Below are 18,353 nucleotides of genomic sequence, written 5' to 3'. Positions count from 1 at the left end.
TGAGCAACCCTACTGGCTGAGTGTTCTGCTAAGCAAAGATCGAGCTTCAGTTTCATAACCTGTTGGGTGTTGAGCAAAATACCAAGTGCAGAGGGCAGTTTGTGTCTCAGTGACATTTGCTTGGCATTAAAGATCAGTTCAACTTGCTCTGCTACAGTACCATTAGGGACAGAGATGGGAAGATTGTATTAGAGGGAACAAATAAGGCCTTGAATTTTTAGGTTCAACCAGCTCCCCCTTCTCTCTTCACTCCCACCCTGGAGTTCATAACTTCAAATTTCATCAGCATCTGGAAGAGCCCCCAAAGAAGGTGGTGGAGGAGGGGAAAAGGGTGCCACTCGGGTATTATCAAGTGGCAGTCATACACGTTGAGCAAAAACTAGCATGGAGGAGGTTGAGTGTGTGTGGATGTGCGCAAAAAAACGAACCCAAACTAAACCACAACATAAAACAATATTAGATCTCAACCCAAATAAAGAAAAGCACACTTTAAGCATACAAACTCAAAGGGATGAAAAGGGCAAGTTAGGACCACATCTGCACGCTTCTGTTAAGCCCATATAGAAGAGGAAAAAATTTCTCTGTGGACATTTGTTCTGGTTCCTGACCTGGAATAGATATGTTCAATAAAATGGCATGCTGCATGAAACTCCAAAAGAATTTGAGCCCCCAAATCAAATATATACATTTTTAATATTTGAAATATTTACATGGCGGAACCTTTACACGATCCCATTTGTTAAGAACAGTGTTTTCAAATGTCCTCTTAAGATGCAAGAATCTAATAACTCAAGGTCACAGTTATGCTTTCTAAACAGGTCAACCTGTATCCTTCAGTTAAATACAGTTACACAGATACTTGAACAGCTGTACTTAATTTGTTTGCTAATAAGAATTGTGTTTAAAAATTAAAAATGTTTGAGATAGTTTTGCTCCCTGGAAAACATTCATCCTGCAATCAAGATGGCTCATCGCACATCATCAGTGCCTTTTTACCTGGGTATGAGATAAAAAATGCAGTGTACAGTACATTTCATCATTTATACTGCATCAGTTTGTTTATAAAAATCCCATACAGACAAGGCAGGAAAATATCACCCTCTTTCAATGATAATACAGACTGCTTACAGTACAAAGAATGAAGGAAAACAAAACCAGGACTGGTTTGATAGTACACATAAAAACAGACTTCTACATTGTTTGAAAATGTATGATTTAGTTTTATAAACTGCTGTAGTTAATTACATCCTTCAACCTTTTCTTTCCCAAAATGTCCTAAACTGGCATATTAATTTCTCTTCTAAATTCTAAAAAAGGTGTTTTAAAAGTAATTTCTTAAAAATCAGTCAGATTATTTTTGGAGGTAGGAAGGACTAGCAGAGAAGGGCTAAAATGAAATAATTGTGCACAAGACATCTGAGGTAAAAAAGCATTAAATAGTGCTCACTGAAGTCATCTCCTCATCATAACTAACAAAGAATAAGAAGCATCCTGTAATCTGCATTCCCTTTATGGGAAGGTTGAGCATTTGCAGGAGGAATCTGGCCACTTTCACAAGGAATTCTAAATTGGCAAAACACCACCATTTTTCCTGCACATTCACATACAATGAAAAGCTTAAGGCCACTCCTCTCCCTAAGTCAGATGAGGGGGACAAATCAACAGTCGCAGGCACGCGCTCACACACATACTGTGAAAGCTGAGAAAGTCGCTCCATCCACTTATTCTATTTTTACAATTCTAATTTCAATTCTATTATGATCGTTCTTTAAATAAAAAGGGGGGGGAGAAGAGAGAGACGAGGATGATACACTTTCAGTAAAATCAATTCTCTTGGTCTGTATGATATAGTTCCACATTAAGTGCAAAGGTTTGCAAAACAATGGAGTCTTTTTAATATTTACAAGGAACAGATTTGCCGAACAAGATCACCAGAGACTTGTACAGTAGCTGCATCTTATAAAACATACCAGTAATTGTACCTGGTGAACTATAAAGAGAAACAATGCAGGATTCATATAACCATAACCGAGGGGGGCAGAGTGGCCTCAACAGAGCAGAGGACACTTTTTTTTCACATTTTCTACATAAAAAAAATACAGGTCTCACAAGTGTCTCCGAGGACAGAGAAAATTCAAAGTTCTTGAATGATGGAAAAGGAAAACAAAAAAAACAAATGGAACCCTAAAAGCAAGGAGAGTGCTTTACTTCACTAGACCGATTTTCTTGGCTTCTGTTTCGTATATCAATAGCCTCCACATTTTGACTATAAAAACTTCCGCTTCTTCATCTAGTACCTACAGGTGGGGGGAAAAAATATATTAGGTTATTGTGGGTTTCCAGTTAGTGACACTACAGTTAAACTTAGCAGAAAGAATTATTACTTTGGTAGGGTTCACAGGAAAGAAACGTCTGGGGAGCAAAATAAATCGAGTTATAAAGTTATTTTCCATCATTAAGCAGCAATACTAAGTTGTTCCTGGAAAAAGTTATATGTATTATTGTCAAGTGGTGGGTGATATGATCCTAGTACACAAAATTAAAAAGCTTTTGAATTTTTCAGTAAGGCATTATATAAAGTTTAACGAGTACGGCTAGGGTCCTCTGATTTGCGTGAGCAGATTGCAATCACTTCACATATTTTAATTTGAAAGTGAAGTGAACCCAAGTTATTTCATTAAGTTGACTTCATGTCATAAGTACTTATTTTTATTATAACTCCAAGTAATCAATGTTACATTTAGTCTCCTAGGGAAGACCATATTTTATTCACAAATTAGGGATAGGGCCAACTGAAACTCTGGATCTGAATCCTAAAGGTCAGGAGGATGCGAGTGTAAATATCAGGAGTTCTGGTCCATATCTAAACTTTGGCCTGGGCTACACTTACCCGGTAGTTCGGCGGCGAGCGATCGAACTTCTGGGTTCGACTTATCGCGTCTAGTCTGGACGCGATAAGTCGAACCCGGAAGTGCTCGCCGTCGACTGCGGTACTCCAGCTCGGCGAGAGGAGTACCGCAGAGTCGACGGGGGAGCCTGCCTGCCGAGTGTGGACCAAGGTAAGTTCGAACTAAGGTACTTCGAACTTCAGCTACGTTATTCACGTAGCTGAAGTTCCGTACCTTAGTTCGAATTAGGGGGTTAGTGTAGACCTGGCCTTTGTGGCTGAATCCTATATCTTTAGGATGGGCCAAACCAAAAATCTTTTTTTCCGAACCTCCTTCTGAAATTTGGGAGTGTTGGAATCTGGATCCAAATTTTGTGGCTAAGGGTTATCTCTGCAAGCTATACAAGCAGTGGCACAGATAGTTCGCCTTGGCACCTTTCTTTCACACTGTGTTGTATCGCTATTAAATATCCGTGCATCATGGTCCCCAACCGCTCCTTCCCCCATCAACAGTTGTTTTACAGAATAGCAACTGAGCAATTTTAAGTTTCAGAAACATGACTGCATGACAACGATCCAACAGGCTGAATTACAAAGCAGTGTTATCCTCTTATCCCATTCTCCAGCACAAGTGACCATGCTGCTATCCTCCCTAACCCAGAGATCTGCAATCTGGAGGTCACTGCCAACTCTTCCTTTTCCTACACAATATATCAAAAACCCAAGCCTTCTTCTCTGTGTAAGCCATTAGTCTGAACCTGAGCACTACAGCCACCTGTGTTCTGGTCTCCCCCACATCCAATCTGCCCCCTTTTAAATGTGAACAAAACACAGCCAGTAAGGTCAGAATCTGACCTCCCTATTGCTTCTTTGGATTCTTCCAATAGATCTGTTTCACTTCAAGTTTCTCATGATCATTCTCTATGTAACTCTGCCTTCTTGTTCTCCCATGCATTTGTTGCCCCATTGTGCCACCGTGATGCCATTTGTCTGCTCCTCCAAGTGCCTCAATTTCTTCCATGCTGCTCCCTATCCTTCCGTAAGATGTCCTTCCTGAGCTGACTCACATGGCCACCATCCTCTCCTTTAAATCCCTTCTGAAGACCCATTTTTTCTGCAACACCTACAAGAAACTAACTAAGTCATCTATTTATCTTTTCCCTTTATCTATCTTATGAATTAATTGTTATTTATGTGGAGGGGGAAGACAATGTTGGGAGGGCACAGTGTCACGACACAAACTGAAGCTTGCAATTGCCTCCCCCATCTCTGTAATGGAGCTGAACTCAAATCAAAGGCAAGGATGTGGCGCCAGTCCACTTGTAAGTGGACTGATTTGACATATGTAAAATCTAGAAAATGACAATTTTGGAAATGTTCAGAAGAAAACTGGAAATGGATGTACATTAAACATACTACACTAGCCTAATTAAGAAAGTCCATCATCAGTGACAGCAGAATGCTATCATCATGTATGTGCCTGTGCTTCATCCTAAGTTTACAGTCAATTACCATACCCAAGCTACTGCAGAGAAAGGGTCCATAACTGATGAATATTGGCAGAGATTCAACAAAATTCAAAGTTAGAAATTCTGAGTCTGTAAGTATTAGATTCTACGTAATGTATACGAGGCAACAAAACCAACCCGTCTGAATTGAGAGGTATGAGTGGGCCAGGGGGAAAAGAAGATAATTGATATTCAATTTCAGCTTACCATGGCAACATCGTCCAATATGCTCTGCGGCGAACTATGAGCCATAACCTGAAAAAAATAAATGGTTTTCAGACTACAAACTGAGATCTGAAGAACTGTACTCATATTAAAGATCTCCAAAAAATTAGCCCAAATTTGAAATTGCTATAGCAAGCAACCCACTGTTTCGCCACAGCAAGTTATTAAGAATCCTTAAAGACTGCTCCTACACTTCCAGCCTGGCTGTGCTAATTTGGGGAGTGAGGGGGAAGGAATGTCCCCTCCTCCAACCTGGATCTATTGGGAGAGGATAAGGGGAGAACAGTGAGTGGGTGGGTATCAATCATCCCCCATCACTTTGTTTTATTTGTTAGAGATCTGAATGGATGGTATTTATTTTAACATATTTGAAATTGTTTTTCAGCGCTCAAAGTCCTTTTCCAGGAGAGGGTGGCATTATATATAAAATTTAATAAAGTTTAAACAAATAAATGAAAACTTTGCTAAAATTAATACCTCCTATCAAAATTGTGCTCCAGAAGCCAGGCTTTTATTTTAAAAAATAAAATAAATGTTTCTAGCCCTATGGCTGTGAAGAAACCTTTTTTAAAAAGTGAACCAAATGTAAAATCAGTCCAGTGGTCTCTGCCTGAATCTGCAAACAGCCTGTTCCAAAGCTGTTACAAGTATCAACTGCCACATTCATTTCAAGGATCCATTAAATCTGAAATCTAACTAGGCAAATATCAGTATCACCATGGTTAAATATTTCAAATACATTCATTTTATATCCACTTAACGTGCTTATTCCACACTCTCAAAATGTATCCCACATTTTTCTCAGGTGCCAAAAGTCTAACTTTTCTGAACCCAAAAAGCAAAATCTCTTGCTTCCCTCCGAGAGCTTCTAACAGTTATGGATTTTCAATAAACACTAAAAATTAAGACCTATGGGGCAAGGTAAAATAAACTGAATTAAATATGAAAGTGAACAGGGATAATATACTGATTATTATTCACTTTCCTATTTAAATTATATAAAAATCTTTTTTAATTCATCTGAAGTTTCTGCAAAATCTCATCTGTTGCCCTGGAGAGTCTCACTACAAAAATCCAGTTAAGTGTGCAGCAGACTGCAAAGAGCCTTGGGTATATGCATACCGTGAGTAAGTAAGTATTAAAGGAGCTGTCTTGTAATTGGGTACATGCACTAAATCTGTGTTGGCTGCTTGCTACTGGTCAACATTACAAACTGGTAGTATCTTCAAATGGTTATTCTCCAGCCATTGTCTTTTTACACTGGAAACAAAACCCAGATGTTTAGGAAGTTATTCAGAGAAAAATTATATTAACCTTTGAACAAACAAAATCAACTAGTGTAGCTTCTTCTTCACCAATATATTCTATTATTTTCTTGTTGATCCATGGTCTAATTCGACGTTCCATTAATGTCTGAAAAGGAAAGAACACCATTTATGTCAGACTATTACCATCATCCTTACTGCCCATCAGTACTACCCAGAAGCCAGCTACTAACAGTGATGCAGAGGATCTAACACACAAATAGCTAGTGAAAGATCCAACATTATATAATGTTAGATCAATATTTTAATTCAATTTATACCTGCCCAACACAAATGCAGACCAATTTTCTGCAAAAAGTTATACTACCTAACAGAACTGGTTAGAAATCAAAAGCTATTCCTCAGGGACCTGGTGACATAGTAAATTAAATGTCCCTAATTCTCACCTATGGTTTAAATCAAAAAAGTCTTATGGTCTACAATAAGTTTCTAGTGGACTTTTGGTCCTATCATAAAACCCATTATATAAATTTGTATCACCAGCTAGGGAGAGGCCAGGAGCTAAAATAAGCAGGCATGGCATGATACGGAGTAGATGCTATCTGTGGACAGGAAGTACAGCATCAACTGTCATGTTTGATTCGAGTCAGAACTACTGATGTGACTCATGGTGACACGTTTTGTCTTTTTAGTGAATACCATGGTGCATCACTTGGCAGATTATGCTTTCTGATCAACATTAGCTTTATTTTTTTTTAAATTAAAGAAACAGTTACTCACTGAATCCACAATAGACCAATCAAGAGGATAAGCAAAAAGCTCTGGTTTGGCTGTGGGAATTTTCTCAATAAGACTTTTAATATGTTTGCGCTTTTCTTCTGTATTGACATTGCCCTTGGAGGAGCCTTTATCTTCTTCACCATAATCCAAGGGGACCAATTTCCTTTTCCGGGGCACATCATCACTGTCTTCATCCTCAAATTTATTGAATACACTGTCCACGGGGAGCTTCTTCCTCTTCACAGCATTGGGCTGGCTTGGACTATTGCAGGCACCTACAAAGAAAGGCAGGAGAGAATAATAAAATATTTGTAATTTACAACTGAAGGTAGTTTTGTCTGTCTTCTCAATAAAATTCACACCCCTAAATAAGGAATAGGGATATAAAAATTGTTCTCTAGTGCTTAGAGCAGAGGAAATGGGAGTCAAGACTCTTGTTCTATTCTGGATTCTGTCACCACTTTACTGTGCTGCTCTGGGAAAGTCAGCCTTTCTATCCCTTATTTTGCTGGTCTTTGAAAAAGGTATTATGAATAAATGTTTGTAAAGCACTTCTGGCCAGAGCCTACTGATGTCAATGGACAGATTTCAATGGACTTTCAGTCTGACGCTTACAGGTCTTCTAACAAAAGACATTTTAAGTACAAAGTATTAATCAGAGCTCATTAGTAGAGCATTCTTTAGGAAACCACTCACTTAGCATGCCAAACCTGTTTTCTTCTTCCCAGATTTTAGACAAATCAGCTAATATATTAAGATATCTTTGAGCAGGAAGAACATCCTAGGTACTGGCAATTTAGCATATCAAGTTGCTCAGTTTTGCTCCCAAATCTACAATATAATTTGGAAAACTGAATTGTTTCTCAACTTCCTATTTTCTTCTCTCTACAAAGCCTCAAGGAAAATTGAAATGAAATGACAACTTGCCCAATTTGAGGCTAAGTCCTATTTTAGGTCTATGCTCCTCTGGCTGTTGCTGATCAGGCGAGTTTTCATGAGGGATGATGATGCCACAGGGAGATTCATCACCAGGGGTGTTAGGGGTTGCGTTGCCACTAGCAGATGAAACAGATGGGGCAGAGCTGATGGGTCGTAGGGTTGGTTTAAGGCAAGGCTTTTGTTCCGGTTCCTCCTCCTCTTCCTCTGGTTCTTCCCTTTTTTCCTCTTTTTCTGGCTTTTCTTCCTCTTCTTCCTCAGATTCTGGCTCCTGTTTGATTTGTGGCTGTCGGCGCCTTTCGGCCTCTTGTTCCATCTGCAAATAAAAAGCCAATTAGCGAATGTAAAAACCTCTCAAAACCAAAATTGTGCTATTTGGGAAGATTCTGAAAAAGGACCTACTTAAATGTTCTGCCCATTACTCCATGAAGTGTCCATTGCATAATCGGTTATTAAGGATTAAAATATACACAAACCCTACTACTGTCTTCATAATCGGATAACCCTGTAAATCCAAATCATTTTTTAAACTCCATTTTATCTGGATTTTTAAAAAAATAATCCAGATTAACAATTTTGTGATACTTACATAAAGACTGGAAACCAAAAAAGCTTTCCATATCTACATTTGGACGAATAAAGCATATATTACCACCAGGTCAACTATAAACCTCTAATTTATTAAATATGTGCTCAAACATTTAACTTTGCCTAATACTACAAAGATATCTATGCATTTTCCTTTGTCAGACCAGTTGCTGCTTACCCTCTGGAGTTCTGCATCTGGATCTGGATGTCCTTCTGCCAGAAGGCGCTGCCTGATTTCTTCCAACTCTTCTTTCTCCCTCTTCCTATCTCGTTCATCTCCTTCCATCTCTTTCTCCCTATCTCTCAATCTCTTTTGAAGAGCACTACCCCTGAAGAAGATAGAAACTTTGTGCTTAAAAGTTAAGAACAATCTAATGAAAGCCTTCTAAGACACAACTGCTTCCATTCATTTTTCCATTAAGTAAAACCACAAGATGTATAAGTGCATCTTGAACCCTCTATTCTCATGATGGGAGATGCTAAAATGTCAACTCCCATTCTATACACAACTCCAAAGAATCAGCATCGTCATGCTCCGCAGATAAAGAGACATGCAGAGAGACAAGTGCTCTTTCTGAAATCCTGAATGAAAAAATTATAGTTATTTCATATTTCACAGCCCCAGTATAAAGAGCAGAGAAATAAGTTTATATAGAAGTCCACTCTTCCCTCCCTTACCCACAGTTTTGGGACTACTTTGATCTCATGTTCTGCCTCATCCTAATGCAGTACCCTCATCTCTGTTAAAGGAGTGGGAAGGAGAGGATGCTCCTTGAAGCAGTGAGTAGCAGTAAAGTGTTATCCAGTTCTCTCAGATTTTGAATGTATTGACTCCATGAGGTAATCTAGCTACTTATGATCCTTATCACCACAATATTTGAGTGCCAAGTTCCCTGTAAACCCATGCCTCTTATTTTCTACCAGTAACCATGACAATTTTATTAAACAGCTAGTTAATGAGGATTGGATTATCCTGCTTGGTTGCTTACTCAAACATACCTGTAATATTTTGGATCGTCTCTGTCATCATCATAATCTTCTAAAAATTCTTTTAGCCGTTTGGCTTCTTTTGCCTGTAGCAAGTAGAGACATCAACATTACTGTAAAGATTTTCTATTCCTTCCTCTCAGAGGAAATACATCCAGTTTCATTCTATCCCTGTTTAAGCTATTGGATACAAATTCCCCCTGCCAGCAGATGGAGTGTTTCTGGAGTGGCATCACCCCCCTCCTCCCATATAATAGTGTGACAACTCACTAATGTTTGTCCATCTCTGACTGGTAGGATAAATGTCCCTCACTGGCAAGCACTGAAGTTCTCATTATCTAACATCTTGAAGCTTTTTCATATGGTCAATATTCTTGTGTCCTAAATAAGAAAACCACAATAGGGTTCTTCAAATAAACTCTTTATAAGCCAGTTTTTTAATGGATTTGAAAGTGTCAGTTTAAATGGGCACTATCAGTTCCATTTAGTCTTGAAATTTAGATTTTATAAAACCAAAAGTTTCATCAACAAATAATTCTAATGAATAATTTTAGATTTAAATACTCCTTTGCAATGTGCTGCAGCATTAAGCTCATGCACGAGCCAAAACGTGGTAGAGGAACAGAATCTTAAAAAACCCACCTCGTTCTGCAGAATCTGAACATGCCAAGCATACCACACGAGTACATCCAGCAGACTAGATCTGACCAATGTTTTATACGTCAAAACAGACTACGTTTACACTGAAAACTTGACAGGTGTGTTGGTCACAGTTGTAACATTTCATACTGAAGGTGCAATTCTCTGTAAGACAACTAGAGTATTTTGCAGCTGCCTGCCTCTCTCCCTGTTTTGCTTCTGCTAGAGCCAGGCAACCAAGCTTCATTTTTCCAGGATCTCTTACCTAACGCTTCTGCTTTACATTTTAAAAGCCATCTATCACAATTATGTGGCTAGTTAGCTTTAAGCTATTGTGTACAAAAATCCATGTGTTCTGTTGATGTAAGCAGGACAATACATTACAGGATATTTCACAGTAGCCCTTTATGTGAAGAAAATTACAGAATCTGTCTCAGTTCTAATTCAGACACAGGAAAAAAATTTTTAAATTCAATTGCAAATAGTGAATCTTACCATTTCCCTTCGTCTTTCTTCTTCCCTCTCAGATTCTTTTTCATATTCTCTAGTTTTCTTCCGTTCTCTGATCTCCCAGTTTTTAAGACGCTGCAATAAAAATATATACGAAATACTCTCCAATCTCATGAGCATTAAAAACAACTAAAAAACAAAACCAGTTTCCACATACTTAGAAATAATTAGGTCAAGATACACAAATTCGCTATTTATAGTTTAAACCCTTGGAATGAATGGGCCAGAAATTCCCCTCCAGACTGATTTAATTTGTGTAATGTGTTCTGAATCCTGTCATCCAGTGCCAAAGGGTTAGATATGGGGTTGGGAAAAAAGTGCACTGTTGTGCAGTAAGACAACCACCAAGAAACACATGATTAAAAAGTCACTGACATCAGAAGCGACTTTCCAAGTAACTTGAAAAGTTTGAAAAGCATAGCTACTCCCAAACTACCTCTTGATAAGCAGCTTCCTTCTCACGTAGTTTCCTTTCCAGCTTTCGGCGTTCATAGGCATCCTCTTCATCCTCTTCTCGGTCCCTTTTCTTGTCCTTTTCTCGCTCACGCTCCCGTTCTCTCTCCCTTTCCCTTTCCCGCTCTCGTTCTCTCTCCCGCTCTCTCTCCCGTTCTCTTTCCCGTTCCCGCTCCCGTTCTCTGTCTCTGCTTTTCTCTCTAAGGACAAGAGCCAATACAATTAAGCATACAACCAGCTAGCTTATCTCCTCTACCAAACACACACAAACAAGTATTGGATGTAATTTCAAACACATAATACAGTATTGATACCTTCTCTCAGAGTGGATTTGATTTAAATCAAATTTATTTAGATCATGATTTAAATCACTAGTCAGGAAGACTTGATTTAATCATGGATTTCTACATAAAAGTGCATTCTTGTCGGTTGTTATAACCTTAATACACATTCTTCAAAACTCGGAGATAGATGAGATCCAAACTGGGTCTCTTTTACGGCCTGCTGCCATTATAGGTTTTCCCTTCTAGTGAGAGAATGGTATGGTAGATCTCAAACCAATGAAGGGTACACTCAGAAAGACCTCAAGACTTCTGGAATATGCTGCTCAAACAGTTTCACTTTTGTTTCTACTGCCTGTCCCTCCCTTCTCCCATTTATCTCCAGAATTCTCCTTGTCCAGCTCTATTCCGCCCCAACAATCTTCTATTCATTGAACTTTTTGAAACTTTGCACTTTTAGAGAGGTGTAAGGGATTGACTCTGTGTACGCCAATTTGCAGAGGGACAATAGGGTTGAGGTCTGTTATTTTTCACCTCTATATATTATTTATTTAAAAAAACATTTTTCCTGTTAACATGCATGTTATTTCTGGAGACACGAATCCACAGTTTGAGAACTGCAAAACTAAGCATTTCTGATGGTATCTTCTAGACTGAGCACTGAGTCCCATTGGGTAGATAGAAAGATTAACCTAAATAATCAATACAGAAGCCCCAGGACCCCCATAAGATTGGGTCCCTAATCCATGAACTATTGGAACTCATTTACAAAACTTTTCTTAAAGATGAATATATTGTCTCATACTATAGAATTAGAATTTATAATCCCTATTCGATGATGATATAACTTTGAGCTATAACGTATCTCTCTTTAGATGGGTTTTTCCCTCAAAAAGCATTTTATCAAAAAAATCCGATTTAAATAAAAAAAAAAATTAAAAAAAATCATTGATTGTTATCCACTCTGCCTTCTCTGGAGTTATTCCTCTTGTTATTGTACAAAATGATTAGCTATAGTGATAGTTATTTGACTATGTAAATCTACATTTAATTTTTGCTGTTTTTTAAACCTGTTTCTTAGTCAGCCCAACCATAAACACTTGGAATCACTAAGCTCACATGGCAGTAACTAGTATTCAAGGGTCAATGTTCTCTAATAGTTTTCCACATACATGCCCCAAAGCTCTTGGTCCCCTTTATTTTCCAGGCCATCGTTTTACAGTTTAAATAACTCTTAAGGTTTATGCTACTTGCAGAGATCTCAGTTTGAACTGCAAGCTCAGTCCCTCATTCTTCGGGCTACCAGGAACAGAGGTAGGTCAGGTTAATCGTGGTGAAAAGGGAGAGCAGGTCTTGCTGAGCAGAAGTTAGGATCTTTTTATTTCTTTATATTTATGTATAAAACTTTCCCTTATCCTCTTAACAAAGGATATCACCTTGCTGAAGGACTATTACAGGGAGAGAGAAGGGACACCTCATGATGGAGGGCAGATGCTCTGTCGGAAGAGGCATAAAGGGATCTTTGGTGGGGATATAGTGGGTATAATGCAACCAGTTATGAAAAAATAACCCTCAAACCCAATCAGTATGAAAGACTCACATCCAGCTGCCTCACCCAGCCCTATAAGGATTCTTCTTTTCTTTCTCCCTACCCATCCCAAAAGCAGAAGACAATAAGAAAGCTAGATAGTTGTGCAAGGTATGAAAGATCATCTTTCCAAAACACCCCTCTACCCTTCTCCCCCCCCCCCCCAAAAAAAAAAAAAAAAAAGAAAGAGAGAGAGAGAAGTCAGCCTGGACAACTGCCTTAGGTATGAATACTGCCCCTACTCTATTTTTTTTTATAGGACATAAAAAATAAAAAAAAAAAAGAGAGATTACTGCTGGCCTGAAAAGCCTTGTATACAAAGCTTCAATCTTAAATGAAGATAAGGGTATGTTATCACCACCTACTGAGAGAGATTCACATTTATCATCTTTCACATTATTTTTAACCCTCTACTGCCCCATAAGCATACCAATTCTGACACTGCATAATACCTCCATCTGGCTCTACCGCCACAAGACCAGGACCTCAAAAGCATTTAGTCAGTCCCTTAAATTAGGGTGCACCTTCGTGAAACAATCTCTCCCTCTTCACATTTGGCTCACAACCTGCATGCAGACTTTGCATCACCATGTTTAGCCACTAGCTTCTTTGCAGTTTAGCTCTGTTCATACTGCCGATTAGTTAGGATGACAGGTTGAGCAATAAGGCTTCACCTTTGTGGGAACTGTCATATGCTTTGTGTACTTTTGATGTATAAAATAAGTTTTTTTTAAATAATATTTCCCATTTTACATGGACGTATTTTTTTTTTTTTACTTAGAAAAAAAGACAGCTCTCAATCCTAAGTGAAAGAAAAACCCAATACATTGAACTATATTCACTTGCGCAAGCAGCCTTAGCAAGAACTAGAGTTCTATTTCAGCAACTCAAACTTTTATTTACCTTGATCTGCTTCGATCCTTGTTGCGGTCTGAGCTCCTTTCACGGTCTCTGTCTCGGTCTCGATCCCGGTCTCTGTCTCTGTCTTTAGTCCGGTCACGATCCCTATCCCGCTCTCGTTCACGCTCCCGTTCTTTCTCCTTCTCTCGTTCACGCTCCCGTTCCCTCTCTCTTTCGCGTTCCCTCCTCTCTCGTTCACGCTCCCGTTCCCTCTCTCTTTCTCTCCGTTCTTTTTCAATTTCCTGTCTTTCTTTCTCTTTTTTGCCTTTTTCCTCCTCCAGTTTCTAGAAACCAACAAGAGAACTTTCACAGTTAGTTCCATAATTGCAGGAATCTGATAGTCCCGGCGCAACACGCAAGGCTGGTAATGGATGTACCAAAACCGCCAGTGATTTAACATTTAATGTATTGAATAGTTTGAACTCATAAGTATGAAATCAAAATGCAGCAATCACAAGACTAGATTTCGTGCAAAAGCATAGATCTACACAGACCAGCAATCTCCAACCTTGGATGGCAGGGTAGGACTGGCCTTGGATTGTTGTATAATGACTGAGCTGCACATACACCGTGCACTCCCAATCACGGTTCACAGCAGAGCCACAGACTCCACAGGTGCAATGAACCACTTGGGTACAAACAAAATGAACTTTTAGCTAACAAAATTCATTCTTCTGAGCTGGACAAACAGAATTCAGTTGATGCCCATTGGGACAGAGTTGTTTCCCCATGGTCTCAGCAGACCAAATCAACCCTATCTGAAAACTTGGGGTAAAGAAATTCATCCATTTGCACATGGGCACACATGCCTCAACAGTGAGGAGGGAGCTGGACCCCTCCCACTTTGCCCTTCCTAAAGAGCTCTAACTATTCACTTGTAAAAAGTGAATTCTGCCGAATGGAATCCTCAACTTCCACCCCTACAAGATGGAAAGATTAAAAAAGGTTGGAAATCACTCATTTGAAATATAGAAACTAAAGGGTTATCGGCTACAGTTTTACTAAAATTGTATACAGTTGCAACTTTTCCATTTAAAAACAGTATCTATAACCAGGACTCCTATAAGACAATAGAAAATACATCAATAGAATGATAGATAAATCCATCCTTGGAAGCAATTGTTGTGTGTTAACTTACAGATGCTGTGCTAGGACATGGATCGCCAACACTGGATTAACTTTGCCTATAAGCTATGTTTCTGGGAGGAAGAGCAAGTACACGGTTCACAAAAATACCAAACAACAAAGACAGACCAAGTTTGTCAGCCTGACAGATGCCAGAACCCCACATGGTTTTTACACATACTGAGCAGAAAAAACAGGTTTTATCCCCTTTGGCTCCACGTTTACCACCACTGTAAAGAAATTAAAAACTGAAACAATAAAATGTGCATTTTCTTTTCTTTTCTTTCTTTCTTTAAACAATGCATTTAAGACAACTTTAAAAAGCAATCTTACCTGGTAAATATTCTTCTGTCACATGCCAATGGACCAGAGAACTGACAAAGGGTTACAGAAATAAAGCTAATTCACAAGAGATCAATATATCCAGCCACCATACATACCACACTGCATTGATAGTAAAATATAGGCATGCTAGCGTTGGATACATTGAAATCACAAAAGGAAAAAGGGATTAAAAAATGGTAGGAAACGGATATTACAAAAAACAAAACTTAAAATTCTACAAAATAGAGGGGTGAAAACTTAGAAACTAAGTGAAATTCTTTTATAGACGTCTTATAATGTAACAAACTAATATGGTAAGATGTTAGACTATGCTATGTCAACTTTCAAAATCAAACTTACCTCAATTTCATATACTTTTAAAGAAAAGTTTATATACTGAAACAGTTGATACTTACAGATTATTTTAGATGTTCCAATAGAAATTTCTTTTGCTGAATTCCTGGATTTTCTCTCAAATACTTGTTCATAGCAAAAATTTTTGTCTCAGAGACATCTTTTATCTGTACAAGTTTTGGTCTCTTATGACCTATTTTATAAATTTGGTTCCTTAAAAATCTAATAAAAGAATGAATTGGCCTATCTGGTTCATATCAAAACCTCATTTAAATAACTGCTACCAGTGTAAACAAAAGAGTCTGAAGGGATAATGGGATGGAAAAAGCATCATAGATATAATGAAGTAATGAACAGGAAAGGACAGATAGAAGAATCATAAATCTTACCTTGAGCTCTCTTCAGACTCGTCCGTGCTGTAAATGGACGCCCCCTGCAAGGCTGATACCCTGACAGTCTGTGGTTATTGTTTTATAAACTCATATTAAAAACATGCAAAGGTTCACTGTGCTCACTAGCCAGCTGCTATGGATTCAACAGCCCTTTTAAATCATTCCACCCAATATAGGCAATGGCCATTTATTATAATTAAAGTTGATTTTAAAGTTAAGAAATCCAAAATATCCCCCCCAATAAAATAGATCAAAGGCAGTAAAATGCCTGACAGCTTCTGAAACAGTGAAGCATATTTTAATTTTTTTAAACCACGTGATTTGTTTATATTTTGTACCAGTGACTTGACAGGGCCTGGAATTAAACACAACTTTTCTATGTCTCACCATTGACCAGTTTCATATTTAATTACTGAAATTCACCAGAAGATCTCTTCTGGAATTCTTTTCCTTAGGCTTTCATTCCCAAATTGAGTGGAGAGGAAAATGCAGTATTTACATTGCTAGCAGTGTTCCTTTTGCTTTATGTTGATAAAGTTGTGTGAAAAAGTACCACCCAACAACTGCCCAAGGTAAAGCTGAATAACAGAGGTACGCTTCACCTTATTGCACCTTCAACCTTTTCATCAATGTCAACTTCAGGTATTCAAAAAAAGTGTTTGCTCAAAACGTGAACACTGGTTAATACTTCAATGGGTCATGGACCACCTCCACTCTTGCTGGGGAAAATTAATACCGCCTTATAAGCTAAACATTGAAATATATTACATGCACAGTTTGCATTTCACTATCCATTTGTACCACCTTCCAAACCAGAAACATTCATAAATGCACTGACATTAACAGAAACTTCTGTAGGTGGGAACCCTGAAGTGGGATTTGCTGTGCACAACATTTCCAAGCCAGTTACCCCTTTGCATATTTTTCTGAGGGGGCATCCATAAATATAATAAAAAACAGAAGCTCATACTTACATCCTATTCCATGTTACTTTCCAAGCTGAGTTTCATCTTGCATTAGTCACCATATGATCTCTATCATAATGGTGGGGGTCAATGAATAGATTAGCTTTATGGGAATTTACAATTCTTCCATGCATCTAAATTTTGGTAATTCTGGTAACCACTGACCTATTTTTAATTTTCCCCCACTCAACTTAGAACTATTAATATAAAAAAGTCAAATTTAAAAGTAAGTTTCAGCTCTCCATAAAACGTTTCCTTGGATTACGTTATAACTGTCTACAGAAACACACTCAAGTGTATGTCTTACATTGCAGCCTGTTTAATCTTTAGTTATAAATATATCTAACCTAATGTATGTGTAGAAACTTAAGTTGTGTCTATTCATGATAAAAGTGAGACGACTGCAAAGCAATCAATAGCAACTAAGAGTTACAAATGCCAAGGGCCACTTAATGTGGTATGTGTTTTTTGCTGGCTTTTAAATCTCTCTCTCTCTCTCTCTATATATATATATATTACACCTCATTATAAACAGTATTTTAAGTGATATTGTATTGGTAAATTTTATAAAAGAGGGTTTTTTTGGATTCTGTAAAAGCCTAATTTTGTATCAAGTGCAAAAACAAGAATACTACCTTGTGTGTGTCTCTGAATTTACTGATCTCTCTTGATATCAGGTCTCTTTTGTCTTCCTCCATTTCTATAGCATTTATATCCTCCTAAAAAACAAGGGGGACAGGAGGAAAAGCATTAAGAGCCATCTGTACATACACAGAAGAACAAGAGAAAAGCTCAAGGTTAGAAGTTTTGTACCAGTCTTGTAAGAGATAAATATACCCCTTCTGTAGTACCAAACCTGACAGTCTGATGTTAATGAGTGAAAAATCAGATGGACAAGAGTCACAAATCTGGCAACTAGCAGTAAACATAGTCATTGTCAAAGCCTACAATGTAAACGAACCTTGGTGATGAGTGGATAAGGTATCAGTGGGGCCACTGGAAATCTGCGGAAAATCTGCGGAAAAATCCACGGAGATTTTTTTTTTTAAAAATAGATTGCACACTACTCTGAAAAACAATGTTTTGTATGTTTGTACTATAAGCAATATTGTATTGCTGTGATCTTATTTTTTTTGACTCAACAAAATTACAGAAGAACCTCGCTAATTCTCCCTTCACTGATCTATTTCTCAGCAAAGATTTAACAGATGTTGTAGTGAGGTCTCATATTAGTAAGACATCACAGAATTACAAAGCGTACTATAGGACATTAGTACACTATAATAATGTCATAAATAAGACTAAACTACACTTGTCAAAATAAGTGATCAATACATTGTGGTGCATAAATCTCGATTTTGTTTATTTACTCGCTAATTCGCAAAATTTAGTCATCTGCAATGGGTCTCCTGGTAGTTAGTGCGAATTAGCGAGGTTCCCCCGTGCTTGAAATTCAAAAACAGATTCCACTCACTCGCCACTCCTCCCACACACCCTCATCTCCCCCACATCATCCATCATTCCTTCATCCAGTGGAACTAGTGAAGGACTCAGCTGCTAACATCAGCAGTTTTCTTCCCATCCCCTTCAGGGGGACAGAAGCCCCAGAACAAGCAGTTTTTTTTTTTTTTCCACATGGCATCTTC

The 18,353-nt window shown here is 38.2% G+C and overlaps 2 protein-coding genes across 5 annotated transcripts in view; one reads left to right on the top strand and one right to left on the bottom strand.

Annotated features, from left to right (window-relative positions):
• The window catches only part of LOC101948090 (uncharacterized), a 44,524-nt gene that overhangs the window by 16,020 nt on the left and 10,151 nt on the right, over nt 1–18,353 (top strand). The window lies entirely within an intron of this gene.
• RBM25 (RNA binding motif protein 25) overlaps nt 675–18,353 on the bottom strand; it is a 39,327-nt gene continuing 21,648 nt past the window's right edge. For 2 of the 4 annotated variants that reach the window (XM_005284593.5, XM_065592984.1), the window contains 12 exons: nt 17,669–17,722; nt 17,343–17,426; nt 13,551–13,831; nt 10,762–10,978; nt 10,311–10,400; nt 9,189–9,262; nt 8,368–8,518; nt 7,593–7,917; nt 6,666–6,940; nt 5,935–6,033; nt 4,603–4,650; nt 675–2,297 (listed from right to left, as the gene is read on the bottom strand). In XM_005284593.5, the coding sequence (XP_005284650.2) occupies nt 2,205–2,297; nt 4,603–4,650; nt 5,935–6,033; nt 6,666–6,940; nt 7,593–7,917; nt 8,368–8,518; nt 9,189–9,262; nt 10,311–10,400; nt 10,762–10,978; nt 13,551–13,831; nt 17,343–17,426; nt 17,669–17,722 (1,791 nt within the window). In that variant the 3' untranslated portion in view covers nt 675–2,204. The remainder of the gene's footprint in view (nt 2,298–4,602; nt 4,651–5,934; nt 6,034–6,665; nt 6,941–7,592; nt 7,918–8,367; nt 8,519–9,188; nt 9,263–10,310; nt 10,401–10,761; nt 10,979–13,550; nt 13,832–17,342; nt 17,427–17,668; nt 17,723–18,353) is intronic. The other 2 variants (XM_065592983.1, XM_065592985.1) reach the window with 1 other exon arrangement.

This window comes from Chrysemys picta, chromosome 4, assembly GCF_011386835.1.
Source record: "Chrysemys picta bellii isolate R12L10 chromosome 4, ASM1138683v2, whole genome shotgun sequence".
Classification (NCBI taxonomy): Eukaryota; Metazoa; Chordata; order Testudines; family Emydidae; genus Chrysemys; species Chrysemys picta.
The sequence above is the reverse complement of the archived record's forward strand: the minus strand, read 5'-3'. Positions and strand labels throughout refer to the sequence as shown.